Raw genomic sequence first — 16,329 nt, 5'->3', positions numbered from 1 at the left:
TGCAGACAACGCAAAGACTGAAGCGGTCGCGATGCCTCGCGAACGGGTGAACCGAGTCGAATGCGTTCGCGCGAATGAATAATATGCGCGTAGCTCTCTGCGCGGACCTGTGACCACCGAAAAACTTGGATTACCACTACCAGAAGAGTAGTAAGGGACCAAGGTGTGGTTCCCAGATACAAGATTGTTGCTACCGATTCAAGAGAAAGAAAAAAAAAATATTAAGAGGGAGGACGACAAGGAGGGAGCTTCATTTTCACCTTTTCTATCTTTCTTCTTCTTTTCCTTCTTCTTCTTTTTCTACTTTTTCTGTTGTTCTGTTTTTTTTTCTTCTTCTTCTTCTTCTTCTTTTTTTCTTTCGTCGTTCTTTTTTTTTCTTCTTTTCTTCTCACCAGTTCTTAAATCGATCGATCGATCGATCGATCTACTTTCCCTGAAATAACACGAATTATTTTAACATGTTATTACCATGCTAAAAAAGTTTCTCGAATGTAACGAACGAAACTAAATTTTTGATTTTTTTCGTCATCTAGTGTCTCTTAAAACTAAAAACATCGACGGTGTTATTCCAGTAAATTAAGTTACATAATATATGTAGATATTTCTAAGAGAAAAGAGAAAAAAGAAAGAAATGAAAAAAAAACAACAGAAAGAGAGTAAAGAATGAATTTATCAAATTGATCAAATATAAATATACATGATAAACGTATAATGAAAAAGGTCGTAACGTGTAAATTGAGAAAACATGCGATGAAATTGAAGGTAGAGACTTTTTTTATAACCATTAAAACCAGTTGTTTTTCATTTATTGATAAATCTAATGTTAAAAAACTTAGATAAGTATGGTATAAAGAAATTTCGTTGGTACCGCTAAGGAACCTACCATTTGGCCATATATGGAAGGAGGTGTGTCCGGTGTGCATTCGTTGTCATATACCTACAAATGAATACGATCAGTGGATGACAAATAGTTTCATGCTGAGAGAACGATATACGATAAATTGGCTTTTTGTATCGAAAAGGTGTCAAGAGCGTGGCAAATATTGGTTATACCTGAATTTATGCTAATTGAAATTTTCGTCTTACAAATATGGTTAGTCTCGACTTGGACAAAAAAGAAAAAAAAACAAAAAGAAGTAAAAAAAAAAAAGACCGATGATATATGACCATTGAAAGAGTCAATAAATTCATTAGTACCTTTTTTAGTATATCCTAATATTTTCATCTGGAGGAAACTTTTCTTTATTGTTATCTCCTTGTCTGTCAGTGACTTTGTCAAATATATCTACAAATACAAATATATAAATATATTTTAATAACTTTTAAAATAAATTTTTCCTTTAAAAATCCGTATTTAATAGTTATTGAAAGAAATTAGTTTGTTTAATGTCTATATTTAACAGCTGTGAAAATAAATTACTTTTTGTATTTAATAATTGTTATAACAATTTTTGTTTCTTGTTTCTTTTTCTTTTTCTTTTTTTTTTTTTTTTTAATAAATATTGTTAATAGCACTTGAAGCAAAATTTTTTTTTTCAAGATTCTATCTCATACCTCTTAAAATAAATACTCCTTTTAATAGTTGTATTTAACAGAAATTAAAACAATTTCTTTTTTTAATAGCTATGCTGTAATAGCTTTTGAAATAAATTTCTTTTTTAACTGTATTTAAGATATGTTAAAATAAATTTGATAAGTTTGATAGAAACCATGAAAAATGTCTTAAATCGATACGATCTTCTTCATATATACTTACTTTTATGGAACAAAGAAACATGTTTTATCTTTCTTTATCTTTTCTTAAATTAAAATAGCGTATCGTACACTTCATTTTGACGGATCAACAACGTCAACATTTCTTCCAATTCGCACAATCCATTTCTTATCCTCCGTTAAAATTTTTAGTAGGTAAAATGTGTTAAGAAAAAGCCCGAATTCGAACTTTCACTATCGTCGCAATAACTGGACAATCGACGTATGCAGTAGTAATACTATTCGTGACAAGAAATACAATCTTGTTTTTAAAACGCGTACGAAACGACGAGCACTTGTGTAATAAAAACGTTACACAGCTTGATTGCTTGCATTTATCTCTCTCTTTCTCTCTCATAGTTACTTTCTCGATTAAATACACATATATATATATATAAACATTTATGTATGTATGTATGTATGTATGTATATATATGTATATAATATCTATTGTCCTTAAATACATCTGGATATATTTTTTGTTGTAAAAACAAATATATCGAGCATTAATACAAAGTATCACCAAAAATTTTTTTATTAAAAATATATAATTGACTAATTAATAACTTAATAAAACTGAAATATATAATAATTAAATATATATATATATATATATATATATATATATATATATATTAAGTGGACCGGAAAGTAATGTCGTTTCTGCGCATGTCGATATTTGATTGTTAAAAATTGTTAAAAATTGTTGAAAATTTATTCGTTTGAATTTAATTTAAGAAAATGACATTACTTTCCGGTTCACCTAATATAATATATTGCTCCAATTTATAAAAAAATTTATAACTACACATTAATCAGATAATTGAATATAATCAATTTCCCATGTAGATTAACAGTGCCCTTTCTTCTGGTTAGAAAATTTTCAATACGAAAAATATTACAGTATATTAAAAAAGATTAAACTTAAATCATACATATTAAACCATTAATCATACATATTACTCGTAAAATATGTATATATATATATATATACACATATATATATACATATACATATATATATATATATATATATACATATAAATATAACATTTTAAATATAAAAAATATGATGAGTATATTAAATATAGAATATTTAATACATTCATCAATTGATAATTTTCAATATCGATTGAGAACGAAGAACGTCGAGATAAAATTCAATGCTGGGGCGCTGGCGCATCAGGAGAATTCAGCGTTTAATAATCGTAGAGAGTCGGTCGCTCTGCGTTCGTGAAAGATCGAGTCCTCTCGGCTTGTCGAATCGGATAGTATACGGATTTCGAGCCAGTAGTGCAAGTCCATCCCTACTTGCGATACGATCGAGGGAACGGTTTCAAGTTTCTCGTTTAAAACGTGTCACTTATTCTCATTTAATTCTCAATTAAAAAAATATTTTGTGTTTATTACGTCATCGCCGAAGATACGAAGGGAAGAAAAATTGAGGGCTAAGGGATGCTCGTTAACAAGTGCCAGTCTGTTCATATCCTCGCACGCTGTCTTCTCAGCGGTAGTTATTAAGCACACTTAACTCTTTCTTTCTTTCTCTTTCTCTCTCTCTCTCTCTCTTTTTCTCTCTTTCTCTCTCTTTCTCTCTCTTTCTCTCTCTCTCTTTAAATCTATAGAACTCTCCCCCATTTTATGTACTTTATAATCGATCAATCGACGAGTTTATAAATTTTTATAATTTTTGTTTCTTATTCGAAACGCGTCATAAAAAATCTTGAAAAACAATTGACCTAAATTCTCTTGTAATATCTTGTTTGGAACATTTTGTTAATAAATATTTTATAAAAATTTTTGTTAAAGTAACAGGTAAATCTGTATGTACGTGTGTATGCGTGTAAATTAATTAAACAATTATCTTATATTATTTGTTAGATGAAATTTACGTTCCTTTAAAACTTATCCTACTCATGGACCTTCCTTCTTTGTAGGTTTTAATCGATTGAACGAATATTCGTTTTGAGAACTTACGATTCAATTTCACATACAAACAACAATGTAATTTCAATTTTGAATGTCAATTTAAAATGTTAATCAATCAAAATAAATTATTTATTGCGAAAATATTAACGAGAGTTTTGCTTGTGTGTCTGCAGATCAATAGCAGGAAAAAAAGAAGATAAATATATATATATATATATACATACATATATATATATATATATGTATATATATATATATATATATATATATTTATCACAACATATTGTACTTGCACATGTTTAATAAAGATAATTCTATCTTACAATTAAAAGACAATACTCTTCGAACAAAAAATAAAAATGAATAAATAAATCCAACTTGATGATTAAACTATTAAGCATACTCGATTATCAGCTGATAAACGTAAATTACTTTGTAAATATAATCTAAATAAATATACGTATTCTTCATATCATGTTTACGAACATATTCGTAATACCTTAACAATCATTGGATATCTTTTATCTTATCAAAAAGTTTTGTTATTGAAATTTCCCGCTTTGAGTTATAACGTTAATATCGATGAACGACAAATGCTATATCGTCAATGAACTTTTAGCACCACAACAAATAACATTTATTTGGGTATTACAAATATTCGATAAATATCATTTTATATATCGATTCGATATATTGCAAGTATTGTTAAGTAATATTTGATATATACAATAATAATAAAAATATCAACAAGTTTACGTTCGTATAATTAAATAAATTTTTCTAAACAATTTATTTGATATTTGAAGAAAATGATATAACCGTTCGATTTGAATTTATTTTATGAAATAATATATCAAATTGCAATTATATATAAAATTTATCTGCCACATATTATAAAAGACATAATGATTTGGTTGTTGGACCAATTGACTTTAACTGGCATTAATAAAAGTAATCGTTTGGACCGATCTCGAGTGACATGATTAAAATCAACCTGAGTACTCTATCTCATAGAATATACGTTATATGATATCGTATCTCATCAGTTAGATCCGATCGATAAGGAAATATATTGTATTGACAAAAACACTGACATTCGATTTTATTACTCATTAAACGTCATTGTTATTTTTCGAATTCAAAAATAATCTTCTCAAATGTTTGAAGAGAATGATTTGATTATTGTAGGGCAAAGGAATTGGAAAAGATGTTTGACTGGTTCGGCATTGAAAGAACCAAAAAAACCGATAATAACAACGGAAATACCTGGGCCACGTTCACGAAGTTTACTTCAAGAACTTAATTCGATGCAGGTATCTATATGTTTCTGTTTCGAAAGTGAATAAAAAATTTTAAAAGAATTTTTATCATTTACATATGTTCCCAATGATTGTCAAAATTTTATTTTCAAAATCTGGTTTCAAATCTGATTCCAAAGATTTCTACGTTCTAGAAACAATCTTTAGAACAACTTTTATTATTGTATATAAAAACTCAGATATAAATAAATAAAACATTTTTTTTTAGAATCCACATACAAAGATCCTGAGAAAGAAAAAAAAAAGAAAAAACAAAAGTAAAATCGTGTTTTTTTATATAAAATCGATCGTTATTGAAATAAGAGATTTTCAAAGAAATTTTTGTAGTAATTTTATATCATTTTCTGACATACAAATCGATATAAAAACAATTATAACTTTTTAGAATCTAAAAGACGATCTTGAAACAAAAAGAAAAATTACTATTATGATTTATATAAAAAAAGCGATTGAAATTGAACTAGAAAATCCTCGAAGAAATTTTCAAAACAATTTTAATTTTCTTATATAAAAATCTGAAAGTAGAAGGTGTTAAAAGTAAAAAAAGAAAAAAAACAATTATAATTTAGTAGAATATAAAAAAATCCTGAGATCGAAAGAAGAAGAAACAAATTTGATAAAAAAGATTGATAATCCAATTATAATTTAAAAAATCGATCTGTATAGAACATAAAATAATAATAATAATAAAAATAATAATAATAAAATGTACAAGGTTGTTAATACCATATAAAAATTTTTTTTCACAGCAAGCCTCCTCGGTCCAATTCTTTGCAGATTACGATAAGTCATCCGGTAATTTTATAATGGACGTCGACGGAAACACGTTGTTGGACGTTTATATGCAAATTTCGTCGATACCTTTAGGCTATAATCATCCAGCCATGTTGAATGCTGTCGCTGATCCAGTAAATCAAGTGAGTCCAAATAACGAAAGAAAGAAAAAAGAAATAAAAAAAAAAACCATGAAACTTTGAAAAGGTCAATTGGGAACATTTATAACTTTTTTTTCTTTTCTTTTTTTTTTAGAGAATCATGGTAAACAGGCCAGCGTTAGGTGTATTTCCGGGGAAAGAATGGCCTAACAGATTGAAACAAATTTTTCTTAGGAAAGAGGTAAATCAATTGATTAATTAAGTAATTAATAACAACCTCAAAGGAACAAACAGATAAAATTAAGATTTCAATATTTAGGTCGCTCCTCCAGGATTGTCACAGATCACAACGATGATGTGTGGTTCTTGTTCGAACGAGAATGGTTTCAAAAATATTTTCATGTGGTACGCAGAGAAAGAACGAAAGGGTGCACCCTTTACAAAAGAGGAAATGCAAACGTGTATGATGAATCTATCACCAGGTTCCCCTAAATATTCAATCATGTCTTTTAAAGGTATGCCTTAAAAAAAAAAAAAAAAAAAAAAAAAATAAATAAAAGAATTTATAAATACGATTTCGTTTATCATCAGGTGCATTCCATGGTAGAACTTTAGGTTCCTTATCAACGACTCATAGTAAATATATACACAAGATTGATGTACCGGCTTTTGATTGGCCAATTGCTTCATTTCCTAAATATAAATATCCTCTAGAAGATAATATTCGAGAAAATCAAGAAGAGGATAAACGTTGTTTGGCCGAGGTATCAATATTTAGAAATATTCTATGCCAATTGAAAAAATTATAGTGAAAAACTTTAAATTCTTTCTTTTCAATGATAGGTCGAAGAACTGATTGAAAAGTACAAAACTGAAAAGAAGATACCTGTAGCCGGTGTCATAATCGAACCAATTCAATCCGAAGGTGGTGACAATCATGCATCTCCCGAATTCTTTCAAGAACTTCGTCGTATAACATCCAAAGTACAATCGATTTCGTTGCAATTACATTATACTTGATAGCTTGATTTTTTTATTATCAATTTAATATTTTTCTTTTAGCACGGAATAGCTTTGCTTATCGATGAAGTACAAACAGGCGGTGGACCAACCGGAAAAATGTGGTGTCACGAACATTTTAATTTAAATTCACCGCCAGATTTGGTTACCTTTAGCAAGAAAATGCAATTGGGTGGCTATTATCATCGAGAAGATTTGAGGTATGAAATAATTTTTTAAAGACATATTTCAATATTGATTACATTTTTTTTTTCTTTCATTTCACCATAGACCAAAGCAATCCTATCGTGTATTTAATACGTGGATGGGTGACCCTAGTAAATTGATATTATTGGAAGTAGTATTAGACACCATAATAAAAGAAAACCTGTTAAAACAAGTTACCCGTGTTGGTAATTACATGTTAAAGGAATTGAATGCTCTTCAAAATGAACATTCTACAATAATAAATTCCGTTCGTGGTCGTGGAACGTTCATAGCTTTCAATTGCGAAACATCTGAACGTCGAGATGCTCTTATCAAAAGATTATTAGCTAAAGGTAAGAATGTTTCCATTTGTATAAAATTTCAATAATATACGTCTTATTTTTTCGTATATTGGAATATGTATTTTTCCGTTATAAATAGGTATACAAACAGGTGGATGTGGTGATAAAGCAGTAAGATTAAGACCAGCGTTAACATTCACGGAACATCATGCTGATATATTTTTGGACGCTTTACGGGGCGTTTTAAAAACTTAAAATCTTAAGGTCTTATGAATGCCTTTTGATCGATTATTCAATCACACGTCTTCCATAAATTATAGATATAATTTTAAAGAATTTATTATAAATATCTACAAAATGTATCCTTAGGTAATGACATATTTTTGTATGGCAGTTTTATCATCGTATAAATAATGTGACCGATTTAATCTTCGAAATTTATTTGATCAGATATATTTAGTATTGATAAAGTTTATTATAATTAACGTTTAATCTCTTGCTTCTTTATAATTGTTATTATATCTGTTATTATTATTATTATTGTTACTATTATCATTATTATTATTATTATCATTATATCTTGATCTTTTTCTTGTAATTTCTTTAATTACGTAAACTTCCATTTATATTTTCTTCAGTCATTCTTATCTCTCGTATCTCTCTTAAATTTATATATTTATTCGTATTCTTTTTTCTTTTTTACATAAAACTAATATGAAAAATTATTTTTTATCAAACGTTCAATTTTAAACGCAGCACATTTTAATAGCACTTTAATATACGATAGTACAAAACATTTGTTCCTGTAATATTAACTTTATATCTCTCATAATATTGTTTGGCTGTTCTTTTTTAATATTTCTTAAATCTAATTTAATTAAATAGTTAATAATACATTCATAACTTAGTTCGAATAATCATTGAATTTAAATTATGCTTTTATTGTTATAATTAATTTTTCTAAAATATGTAAAATTTTTAAGAAACTATTGTATATAATTACAACATGTCTTCCAAACGACTGCCAATAAATTCTGTTAAGCATATATTAGACCTACTACCATTTCTTTTTTTGTCAACATAGAATTATATACGAATATTCTAACTATTTCACTTAGATTAAAGAAATTGCTTTATTTGTATTTATTTATTTATTCATTCTTTTTAGAATACCTACGAAATGTTCATGTTCCTGGCAATGCATTTTTTGCATCATATACGCTATAATTTTTATCTAAAAAAAAGAGAATGTTTTATTTAATAGATCTAAGTTTATAAACCGTAAATTAAAACAAATCCAAAGTCCATATACCTTAACTTTAGGATCAACAGAACCATGTCGTTGAGATAAATTCCATAGATTTACAGCAATATTTGCTAATGCAGGTTGACGTAAATCTGCCCTTATTATAAAACGATTAAAAAGTTCTAATGCAAGAATGGATTGCTTATCCAATTGATCTGTAGATCCGAGATATTTTAAATGATTAAGAATTTCTTCTACTATTTTAGAACATATTTTGTTGACCTCTTCAAGAAACTTTTGATTCGATCCATAAAATTTATCATTAGAGTCAACCTAAAAAAATATCTTTTTCTTCTTTTTTATCTGTATAAATAAAAAAATAGAAGAAAAAGAATAGCATAGAATAGCAGAAAAAGCTGAATAATACAGATTACCTTGTCTATATGATAGGGATAATTCTCTTGAGTCACAGTTGAAAGAAGATCAAGGACACGTAAATATAAGTATGCTTTAGTTGAGGTACTTTCATCACAACAACGTTGTACAGCATTTAGCAAACCTCTTATCAAATATAAAACACCATGTTCTGGACTATCCTAATATGTCAAAAATACTTGCTTTTTATCAAAAAGTTTGTTTTTATCTTACATATATTTTTATCTATGAATATGAATAACACATAAATACATACCGGAACCACCAATAAGGTAGACAAAAAATTGTACAGATATGATAGCAAATATGGCTGTGAATTTTTTTGTCTTCCATCAATGTCTATAGTTTTAGGCATCTCTGGAACTAAGCTTAATGCTGCTTTGAAACAAGCATCAGCTAATAGAATTGTAAACAAAAAAAAATGTATATTTTTTAAATCAATATATGAATAAAACAGTATTTTAATATCTTAGTACTTTACCTTGACCCAAACATTGATTTAAAAGTGCTACTTGTCCTGATAGTAGATATAATTGAAGACGAGTATATACTAAAGTTAATGATGGTATAGTTATGAAACAAAATGCTGCACATGCACGTACAAATGCTGAAGTTCTTCTAGTATGATGCCCACGAACTATTTTCCTTGTATCTACAGCTAGTCTATTCACACTCTAATTGCAGAGTTGTAAATATATTTGAATTATTGAACATCTATTTTATATTAAATATAGATCATTAAATATTTCTCATACCTGTATGAGTTGTATATGGACACTATCCAAATTAGGGAAAGCTGCTCTGGCTTCAACATAAAAATTAAGTTGCTTTTCAAAATCACGCCCATAATCAACTCGTTGTACAAGGCCACAAATTAATTGGCCTATTTGACGTTTCTCATCTTCGACGGTTAAAGCACTGTGATTATTAATTAATATATGTAGATTATATAAATATAAATAATAAAAAATTATTACATTATTTATAGCAACAAGTTATATATACCTAACAGAATCATGCATTATCCTGGCGATAAACATTAAAGCATTTATAATAATTGGATCTGTAATAGGACTATTTTGATTGCTTAAACCTTCTATAATGGTTTTACAAACCTCAACTCTAATACTTTCCTTGTGGAACAAATCTATCAGTGGCAAAAAGTTATCCTAAAATGAAATTTAAATTTTACTATATCAATAAAATAATAAAATCGGATATATACAAAATATTTTATTTACCATAGCCAATAAAGATTCAAAATCTTGTGTATAAGCAACTATTTTTTCTACAACCGTTTGCAATTGTGAATAATAGTGCTCGAATGTTCTATTTGGACTAAGACGATCAATTATTTGTCCAAAAAACAAATTCAATTCGTTAACCTTGAATATAAATAATACATATTATGAAATATGCATTATATATATATCCCAATCTTATATTTTGCACAAAATTTTATAACTTACAGAAAAATGCAAAACAGTAAATTGTATCCAAATCTCTATGCAATGCATGAATTTAGTAGGATCTTTGAGCTCGCTTATGTACTTCCATATTATTTGAAGAATCGCTTGACAGTCCTCTTTCGGTGGGGATTCTTTTATAAGACACTCACCTAAGGTTCTGTATAATAGATGCTGTGGATATCCTATTATATGACGAAAGAAAGTTTAATACAATATCTATCTAAGTAAAAAATAATAATCTATTTAGATTACTTGAAATGATGTAATTTATCTCGTTCATTACCATCATCTTTACTTTCTGCTATTAAATTTACAAAATCCATTGCACGTGCAGCAATATACACTGGTCTGAATGCTATCAATACAGAGTTTAGCAATAAAGAACTAAAGCAAAAAAAGATAAAAAACAATAAATTATTATAAAAAATTAAAATAACGTAGTAATATCAAAATATCAAAATAAATATAATACCTTTTTGTCTGTTGTTTGAATCGAGAAAGAACTTCCTCTAAAAGACTATCTGAAGCTGTTGCTACCAAAACTTGTAAAATCCAATCTAATGCAGGCAAATAGAGGTTTAAATATGAATACAAAGTCATATTTTGTTTACCCAATTCATTTTTTACAGATTGTCCAAACAATTGATGATATGTAAAAAGAAAGTCGTACAGATTATCTTTTGCAAATTCAAAATCTGAAGTTTTATTTAAAGCAAGTCCTACTCTACACAGGTAACATCTAGCATAGACAGCTATTAGAGGATTTCCAATCCCTCGTATCATTCGAGTAATGCGTAATAGAGCTGTGTTAAATTCGCTAAAACCGAAAATGAATAGTTAATATTAACAAGTTTCTTAAAATTATTACTGAAATAATTATAAGTAAATTATCTTACCTTGTTGTTAGAAAACTATAAGATTTTATTATTGCCATCTCTACATAAAGTCTTGGAACTAATTCTCTTATCGAAGCTATTTTATAAAACCAATTACGACAAGTTTCTTTTGCATTTTCTGGAACCATACTTGGTGTAAAATTATCAGGTAGGCTTGTTGGGACTTTACTTCCGGGTCTATACAAATTTTGTATAATTAAAATACATAGTAAATTGAATTAAATGTTAATAAAGTGAAAAAAGTAGTGAAACTAACTTGTAATATTCAGCTTTCACCTTTAATCTTTCATACACAAGTTTGCCAAAAATATCTAAAATATCTGTGATCAATACAAATTTACTAGGATAAAAGGCCATTACAGATGTATCCACTAATAATTTAGCACACTAAAAAATCAGATTTAATGTAATCTATTAACATATTTTTTATTATTACTTATTGAAAAGAAATTTTTAAAAAGCCATACTTGAATTGCAATTTTCAATGCTTTAACTCTTTGATCAGAATGCCAAGCTTGTACTAATTCATTATTTAATTGCTCAATCCTTGCAGTGTATTCCTGCTGTGATAAATCTAACATTTGTCTGACAGATCCTTCTTCAAAGTCATCCAATTGTTCTAATCTTGTTCGTACTTTATCAACCATTGTACCACTTGGCTGCACTTTGACCATAACTACAATTAAATTGTAAATACAATAATATTATAAGATCTGATGCAAATTATAATATGGATTGTAACTATAATATAAAAATAAATACCTTTTTCTCCTCCTGATAAAAAACTAGTAACGATTGATAATTTTTCTGAAGTTGTATATTTACTTAAAATAGCATTACGTCTAGCCAACCATGGTTCTATTAACTCATCTGTAGTATCTCTAGGCTTTTTACCAGGAACTGCTGTTACACAAGAGTAATCCCACTGCAATGCACATTTATAATCATATTACATCTTCCTATTGCTTTTAAAAAATTATTACATAAATTACTTCATCTGCAGCCATTTTAGATAAAGGATCCAATTCTTCACGTGCGAATTGTGTAAGTGGATCCGAACCATCCAAAGCAGAATGACTCAATAATGGATCCATAGACAAATTTGTTGGTAAAGGTGTATGAGTTGGTGTCGGTGTTCCTGTAGAAGAACCTGTACTTGTACTTCGTAATACATTTCGTCTAACTCCACTACGTCCGTCGATTAACTACAAAAAAATAAATTTCTTAGAATTTCTTTTATAATAAAACATTATCTATTATTACAATATCTTACTGTAACAGTAACCGGCTTCAAAGGATGTTCAGTCACTTCCTCTAATCGAGCATGTTTCACAGATCCATAATCTACTGATTTTGCTATCCTATGATAAATAAATATATGACAAATTTACTCATAAAAAGTAATATGTATGAAATGATAAGATTTTAAAAACTTTTAATAAATATATACCATTCTATTTCCGTCATTTTATCTGCTCATTTATATATTCTATTAATATATATATATATATAAATATATAATTATATATTACATAAAATATACAGTTTTAATATAAAATTTTTGTAATAATTAGATCACATACTAAATTAAATATAATTCAGATTTAAGATTTGTTTTTAACTCTAAATGATAATATTTTAAATAACGACAAATAAGTAGCGTTTCTGTACAATATATTGGTGTATATATAATTCAATAAATTAGAAAGTATACAAAATTCATTGATGATAAACGAATGATATTGCCGGGAAGATAAAATTATCTTATCATCAATATAAATAACTTTTTCTTGAATAATTATCTGTATTCATAACGTGAAATAGTTATAAAAGCTATTATACTATTTTGTAATAAATTAATAACAAAATCTCAATAAAAAAAATGTATTTTGTCAGTTAAATACAATAACAGCTCTTAAAGCGCATGATACACAAAACTACTACAATGACATCTATTGTCATTGTAAGAAATTGTAAATATGCGGAAATCAAGACGTAAAAACGATCGGTAAATCTATCGTTTTCCATTTACTCAGAGATTAACGTTTTTGACGCCAGTATTTCAAGGGAAGAAAATTATTGTTCATCAAATTTATTCAATAATACATATTAAAAGTTAATATTCAATAAATATTTTGATTATAATCTGAAAACGATAGTTTTCGATAGTAAGAATAATTTCTATAAGTAAATATGTTAGTTATAAAATACATTAAAATCATTAGAAAACTACAGCTCTTTAAAAAATTAAAATTTTGTAATTCATTTATTAAAATTTTGATTTGAAACAAATGTCAATTCATTTTTTTACATAATAATTAAGAAATAATTTTTAAATAATTAATTTTGACGGCAACGTATACATTTTGGCCATTACGACAAATGGCGACTACTCCCCCTATCTAAATTTGACTAACTTCACTTTACCTAGTGGTTAGAATTATATTATATATATATATATATATAGATATACATACACATATATATGTACTCACATATATATATATAATATATATATATTAAAGTTTGTAAAAGTATAGTCAATTGAATTGATATCTCGTGTAGAAACTCATCTAGGAAAGATTTTATATCTTCAGGTGGCTAATCTGATATAAGATACCACTATAATATTCGTTCTAACAAAAAAAGACACACTTTCCAACACCCTCTACTTCCTTGAAAGGTCCGAGCTCTGTTCCTGCTATCAGGTATCTTGGGCTTGACTTGTGAAAGTCAAGATTTTGCGTTATAAATTGTGAAATGTCAGCGGTAGACGATATTTTGGAAAGTTGGGAAGACATAGATGATCCAGGGGTAGGTTAACCATTGGAATATTTTCTTAATAATAATCTTTTCAATCTAATTAATAATGTAAGTAATCGTGTTAACCTATTTTACACATGAAATCTTTCAAGTGCAAATTTCTCTAAGCAGTGAGCATATCGATGCGCACTTGTTGTGATCATTATGTTAATTAATATTTTTGTTTGCTCAATATAATATTTATGTGTACGTATAAACTTATAAATTTTTCGAATATTTCATTACCCTAGTATGATTTATATAAATCTATGATAAATATGGAAAGAGTTAGCGAAGATTTTTTTCAATACTTCCACATTTCTTGAGAATATATTGCTACAGTACTATGAATAAAATATTGATGGATAAACATATGTTAAGTAAATACATAATTGATATAATATAAGCCCTTAATTTCAAATATCAATATATTTTATAAAACGTATATGTTTGTTGATATGATAATAATAGAATATTTTTAAATATAAATTAGATTATATAATATTTTAGGTCCTTGATAAAAAATTGGATGTTCTCCGATTGAATGCTGTAGAAGCATTAGAAGAGATAGAAGCTTCTAGGTATGTTCATTAATTACTTTTAATAAATATAATATTGATGTGATTAATGTAAATATAAATATTTTATGTTTTAGCTTAAAGATTAATAATAATAATACAAATAATACAAGAATGATAATTTTGGGTGAAGATGGGATGAGATCTCAGTATGTACCTCCAAAGCCAACAGTAAAGATATTAAAAAGACCTACAAGAGATTCCCAAGGTAGTGGCGATGGTCCATTACTAAATGGAGACAAACCGAAACAACCTATTAAATCATTAAAACAGGTATACATGGAAACTAAAATATATCCATGCATAGGTAAGGTTTATCTCAATATAATTCAAAATTATATAGAGGGAGCAAGAATATGCAGAGGCAAGAAGAAGAATTTTAGGAGAAGAGAAAAGTCCTGAAGAAAAAGTAATACAAGAAATAAATAAAATTCAACCAAAGTCAGTTGTACCAGGTGGAAGTGCTCTTCCCAGTAATGTTACTCGTATGCCTATCGGTCCAGATGGAACACGGGGATTTAATGTACGCAGGTAGCATGTCTTCCAGGGAACTATCCTTATCACCCATCTTTTTCCTCTCCTTCCTTCTTCTTGGCATGGGAAAGAGAGGCGGCTATGAGGCCGACAGCAGAGAGCAGCCTCGTGTTCCTGATCAACTGCGAGCATTTAACTCGATTGGTCTTAAGAGGAACACATTGAGAGCTGTGCCCTGCAGGTCATTACATAGAGATCGCACACGTGGATCCAGATTATATTTTATCGGCGAAGAAACGTCACTATAATGGTGGTAACATTCATTGCCAGATTAATATTATGATTTGTTGATGTTTGTTATATTTTAAGAGCTCCTATTTGAAAAAAAAAAAAAAAAACAAAGAAAAAAATTGCAATTGAATTAAAATTCTGAACAATGCCATGTGGAATGCAAAGAAAAGAAAGACAAATTTTAATATACTGTAAAATTACATTTTATTCCCAGAACTTGTAATATTATTTAAGTATATTAACTGACCTATAACAATAAAAGAGTTACCTATATGTTATTTTCGTAGTACTATCTACAATTAGGTATAGAAAAAAAAAACAAACATACTTATGTTTACAAGGTAATAACAACTTGAATCTTGTTTATAAATATCAAATTGTAATCGTGAAATGTTTATATATAAAATACTTAAACGAAAATTGTTTATTATTAAATTTCTATATAACTCCCTCTCCTAATAATATCCACACTATCAATAATTCGCGTGTATACAAGAATAATAACATAAGTAGTAGTTGTTTAAAATTTTGAATTAAAAAAAAATTATATTTGTCATTTGTATGTACGCAATGGCCTAATGTAACATCTCCGATATATATAATAACAAGAAACATTTTCATCTCGCAATAAAAATGTCCTTCAACATTCGTTGGAATCAGTTTATGTTGATAATCAGAATAAGAAATTCTTATCGTTTGATAAAACTTATAGCGCTATAACTACGATTTATATGATAATTTAGATAAGTTGAATT

The 16,329-nt window shown here is 27.6% G+C and overlaps 3 protein-coding genes across 3 annotated transcripts; 2 read left to right on the top strand and 1 right to left on the bottom strand.

The window, feature by feature from the left end:
- Positions 1-2,970: 2,970 nt before the first annotated feature.
- Positions 2,971-7,811, top strand: Gabat (4-aminobutyrate aminotransferase). Its single transcript, XM_035865610.2, has 10 exons — positions 2,971-3,262; positions 4,870-4,994; positions 5,750-5,917; positions 6,030-6,116; positions 6,195-6,390; positions 6,467-6,639; positions 6,719-6,859; positions 6,938-7,095; positions 7,166-7,434; positions 7,523-7,811. The coding sequence occupies exons 1-10, from the start codon at positions 3,208-3,210 to the stop codon at positions 7,636-7,638; spliced, it is 1,488 nt and encodes a 495-aa protein (XP_035721503.2). The 5' UTR covers positions 2,971-3,207; the 3' UTR covers positions 7,639-7,811.
- A 149-nt stretch (positions 7,812-7,960) lies between these two features.
- On the bottom strand, positions 7,961-13,359 carry LOC118441341 (VPS35 endosomal protein-sorting factor-like). Its single transcript, XM_035865580.2, has 18 exons — positions 12,880-13,359; positions 12,703-12,790; positions 12,422-12,634; positions 12,192-12,354; positions 11,897-12,105; positions 11,686-11,816; positions 11,430-11,606; positions 11,006-11,350; positions 10,817-10,917; positions 10,534-10,715; positions 10,306-10,449; positions 10,070-10,233; positions 9,820-9,982; positions 9,546-9,738; positions 9,321-9,460; positions 9,064-9,225; positions 8,696-8,962; positions 7,961-8,617 (listed from the first exon to the last, which is right to left on the bottom strand). The coding sequence occupies exons 1-18, from the start codon at positions 12,894-12,896 to the stop codon at positions 8,531-8,533; spliced, it is 2,946 nt and encodes a 981-aa protein (XP_035721473.1). The 5' UTR covers positions 12,897-13,359; the 3' UTR covers positions 7,961-8,530.
- Positions 13,360-13,950: 591 nt separating this feature from the next.
- On the top strand, positions 13,951-15,902 carry LOC118441347 (SUZ RNA-binding domain-containing). Its single transcript, XM_035865611.2, has 4 exons — positions 13,951-14,243; positions 14,742-14,812; positions 14,887-15,082; positions 15,153-15,902. Exons 1-4 carry the CDS (start codon positions 14,190-14,192, stop codon positions 15,342-15,344), a joined length of 513 nt encoding a protein of 170 aa, XP_035721504.2. The 5' UTR covers positions 13,951-14,189; the 3' UTR covers positions 15,345-15,902.
- Positions 15,903-16,329: the final 427 nt, after the last annotated feature.

Source organism: Vespa mandarinia, chromosome 11, assembly GCF_050613455.1.
Source record: "Vespa mandarinia isolate Hongniang chromosome 11, ASM5061345v1, whole genome shotgun sequence".
NCBI lineage: Eukaryota > Metazoa > Arthropoda > Insecta > Hymenoptera > Vespidae > Vespa > Vespa mandarinia.
Note: the sequence above shows the minus strand (reverse complement) of the source record. Positions and strands in the feature narration are given on the sequence as shown.

Excerpts from the sequence above, each read along its gene's own strand:
- Gabat (XM_035865610.2), top strand. The coding sequence starts at position 3,208 with ATGCTCGTTAACAAGTGCCAGTCTGTTCATATCCTCGCACGCTGTCTT. Across the intron at positions 5,918-6,029 it reads TCGCTGATCCAGTAAATCAA|AGAATCATGGTAAACAGGCC; the intron begins GTGAGTCCAAAT and ends TTTTTTTTTTAG. Across the intron at positions 7,096-7,165 it reads TATCATCGAGAAGATTTGAG|ACCAAAGCAATCCTATCGTG; the intron begins GTATGAAATAAT and ends ATTTCACCATAG.
- LOC118441347 (XM_035865611.2), top strand. The coding sequence starts at position 14,190 with ATGTCAGCGGTAGACGATATTTTGGAAAGTTGGGAAGACATAGATGAT. Across the intron at positions 14,244-14,741 it reads AAGACATAGATGATCCAGGG|GTCCTTGATAAAAAATTGGA; the intron begins GTAGGTTAACCA and ends ATAATATTTTAG. Across the intron at positions 15,083-15,152 it reads CTATTAAATCATTAAAACAG|AGGGAGCAAGAATATGCAGA; the intron begins GTATACATGGAA and ends AAAATTATATAG.
- LOC118441341 (XM_035865580.2), bottom strand. Across the intron at positions 12,635-12,702 it reads TGAAGCCGGTTACTGTTACA|TTAATCGACGGACGTAGTGG; the intron begins GTAAGATATTGT and ends ATTTTTTTGTAG. Across the intron at positions 10,450-10,533 it reads TTACTGTTTTGCATTTTTCT|GTTAACGAATTGAATTTGTT; the intron begins GTAAGTTATAAA and ends TTTATATTCAAG.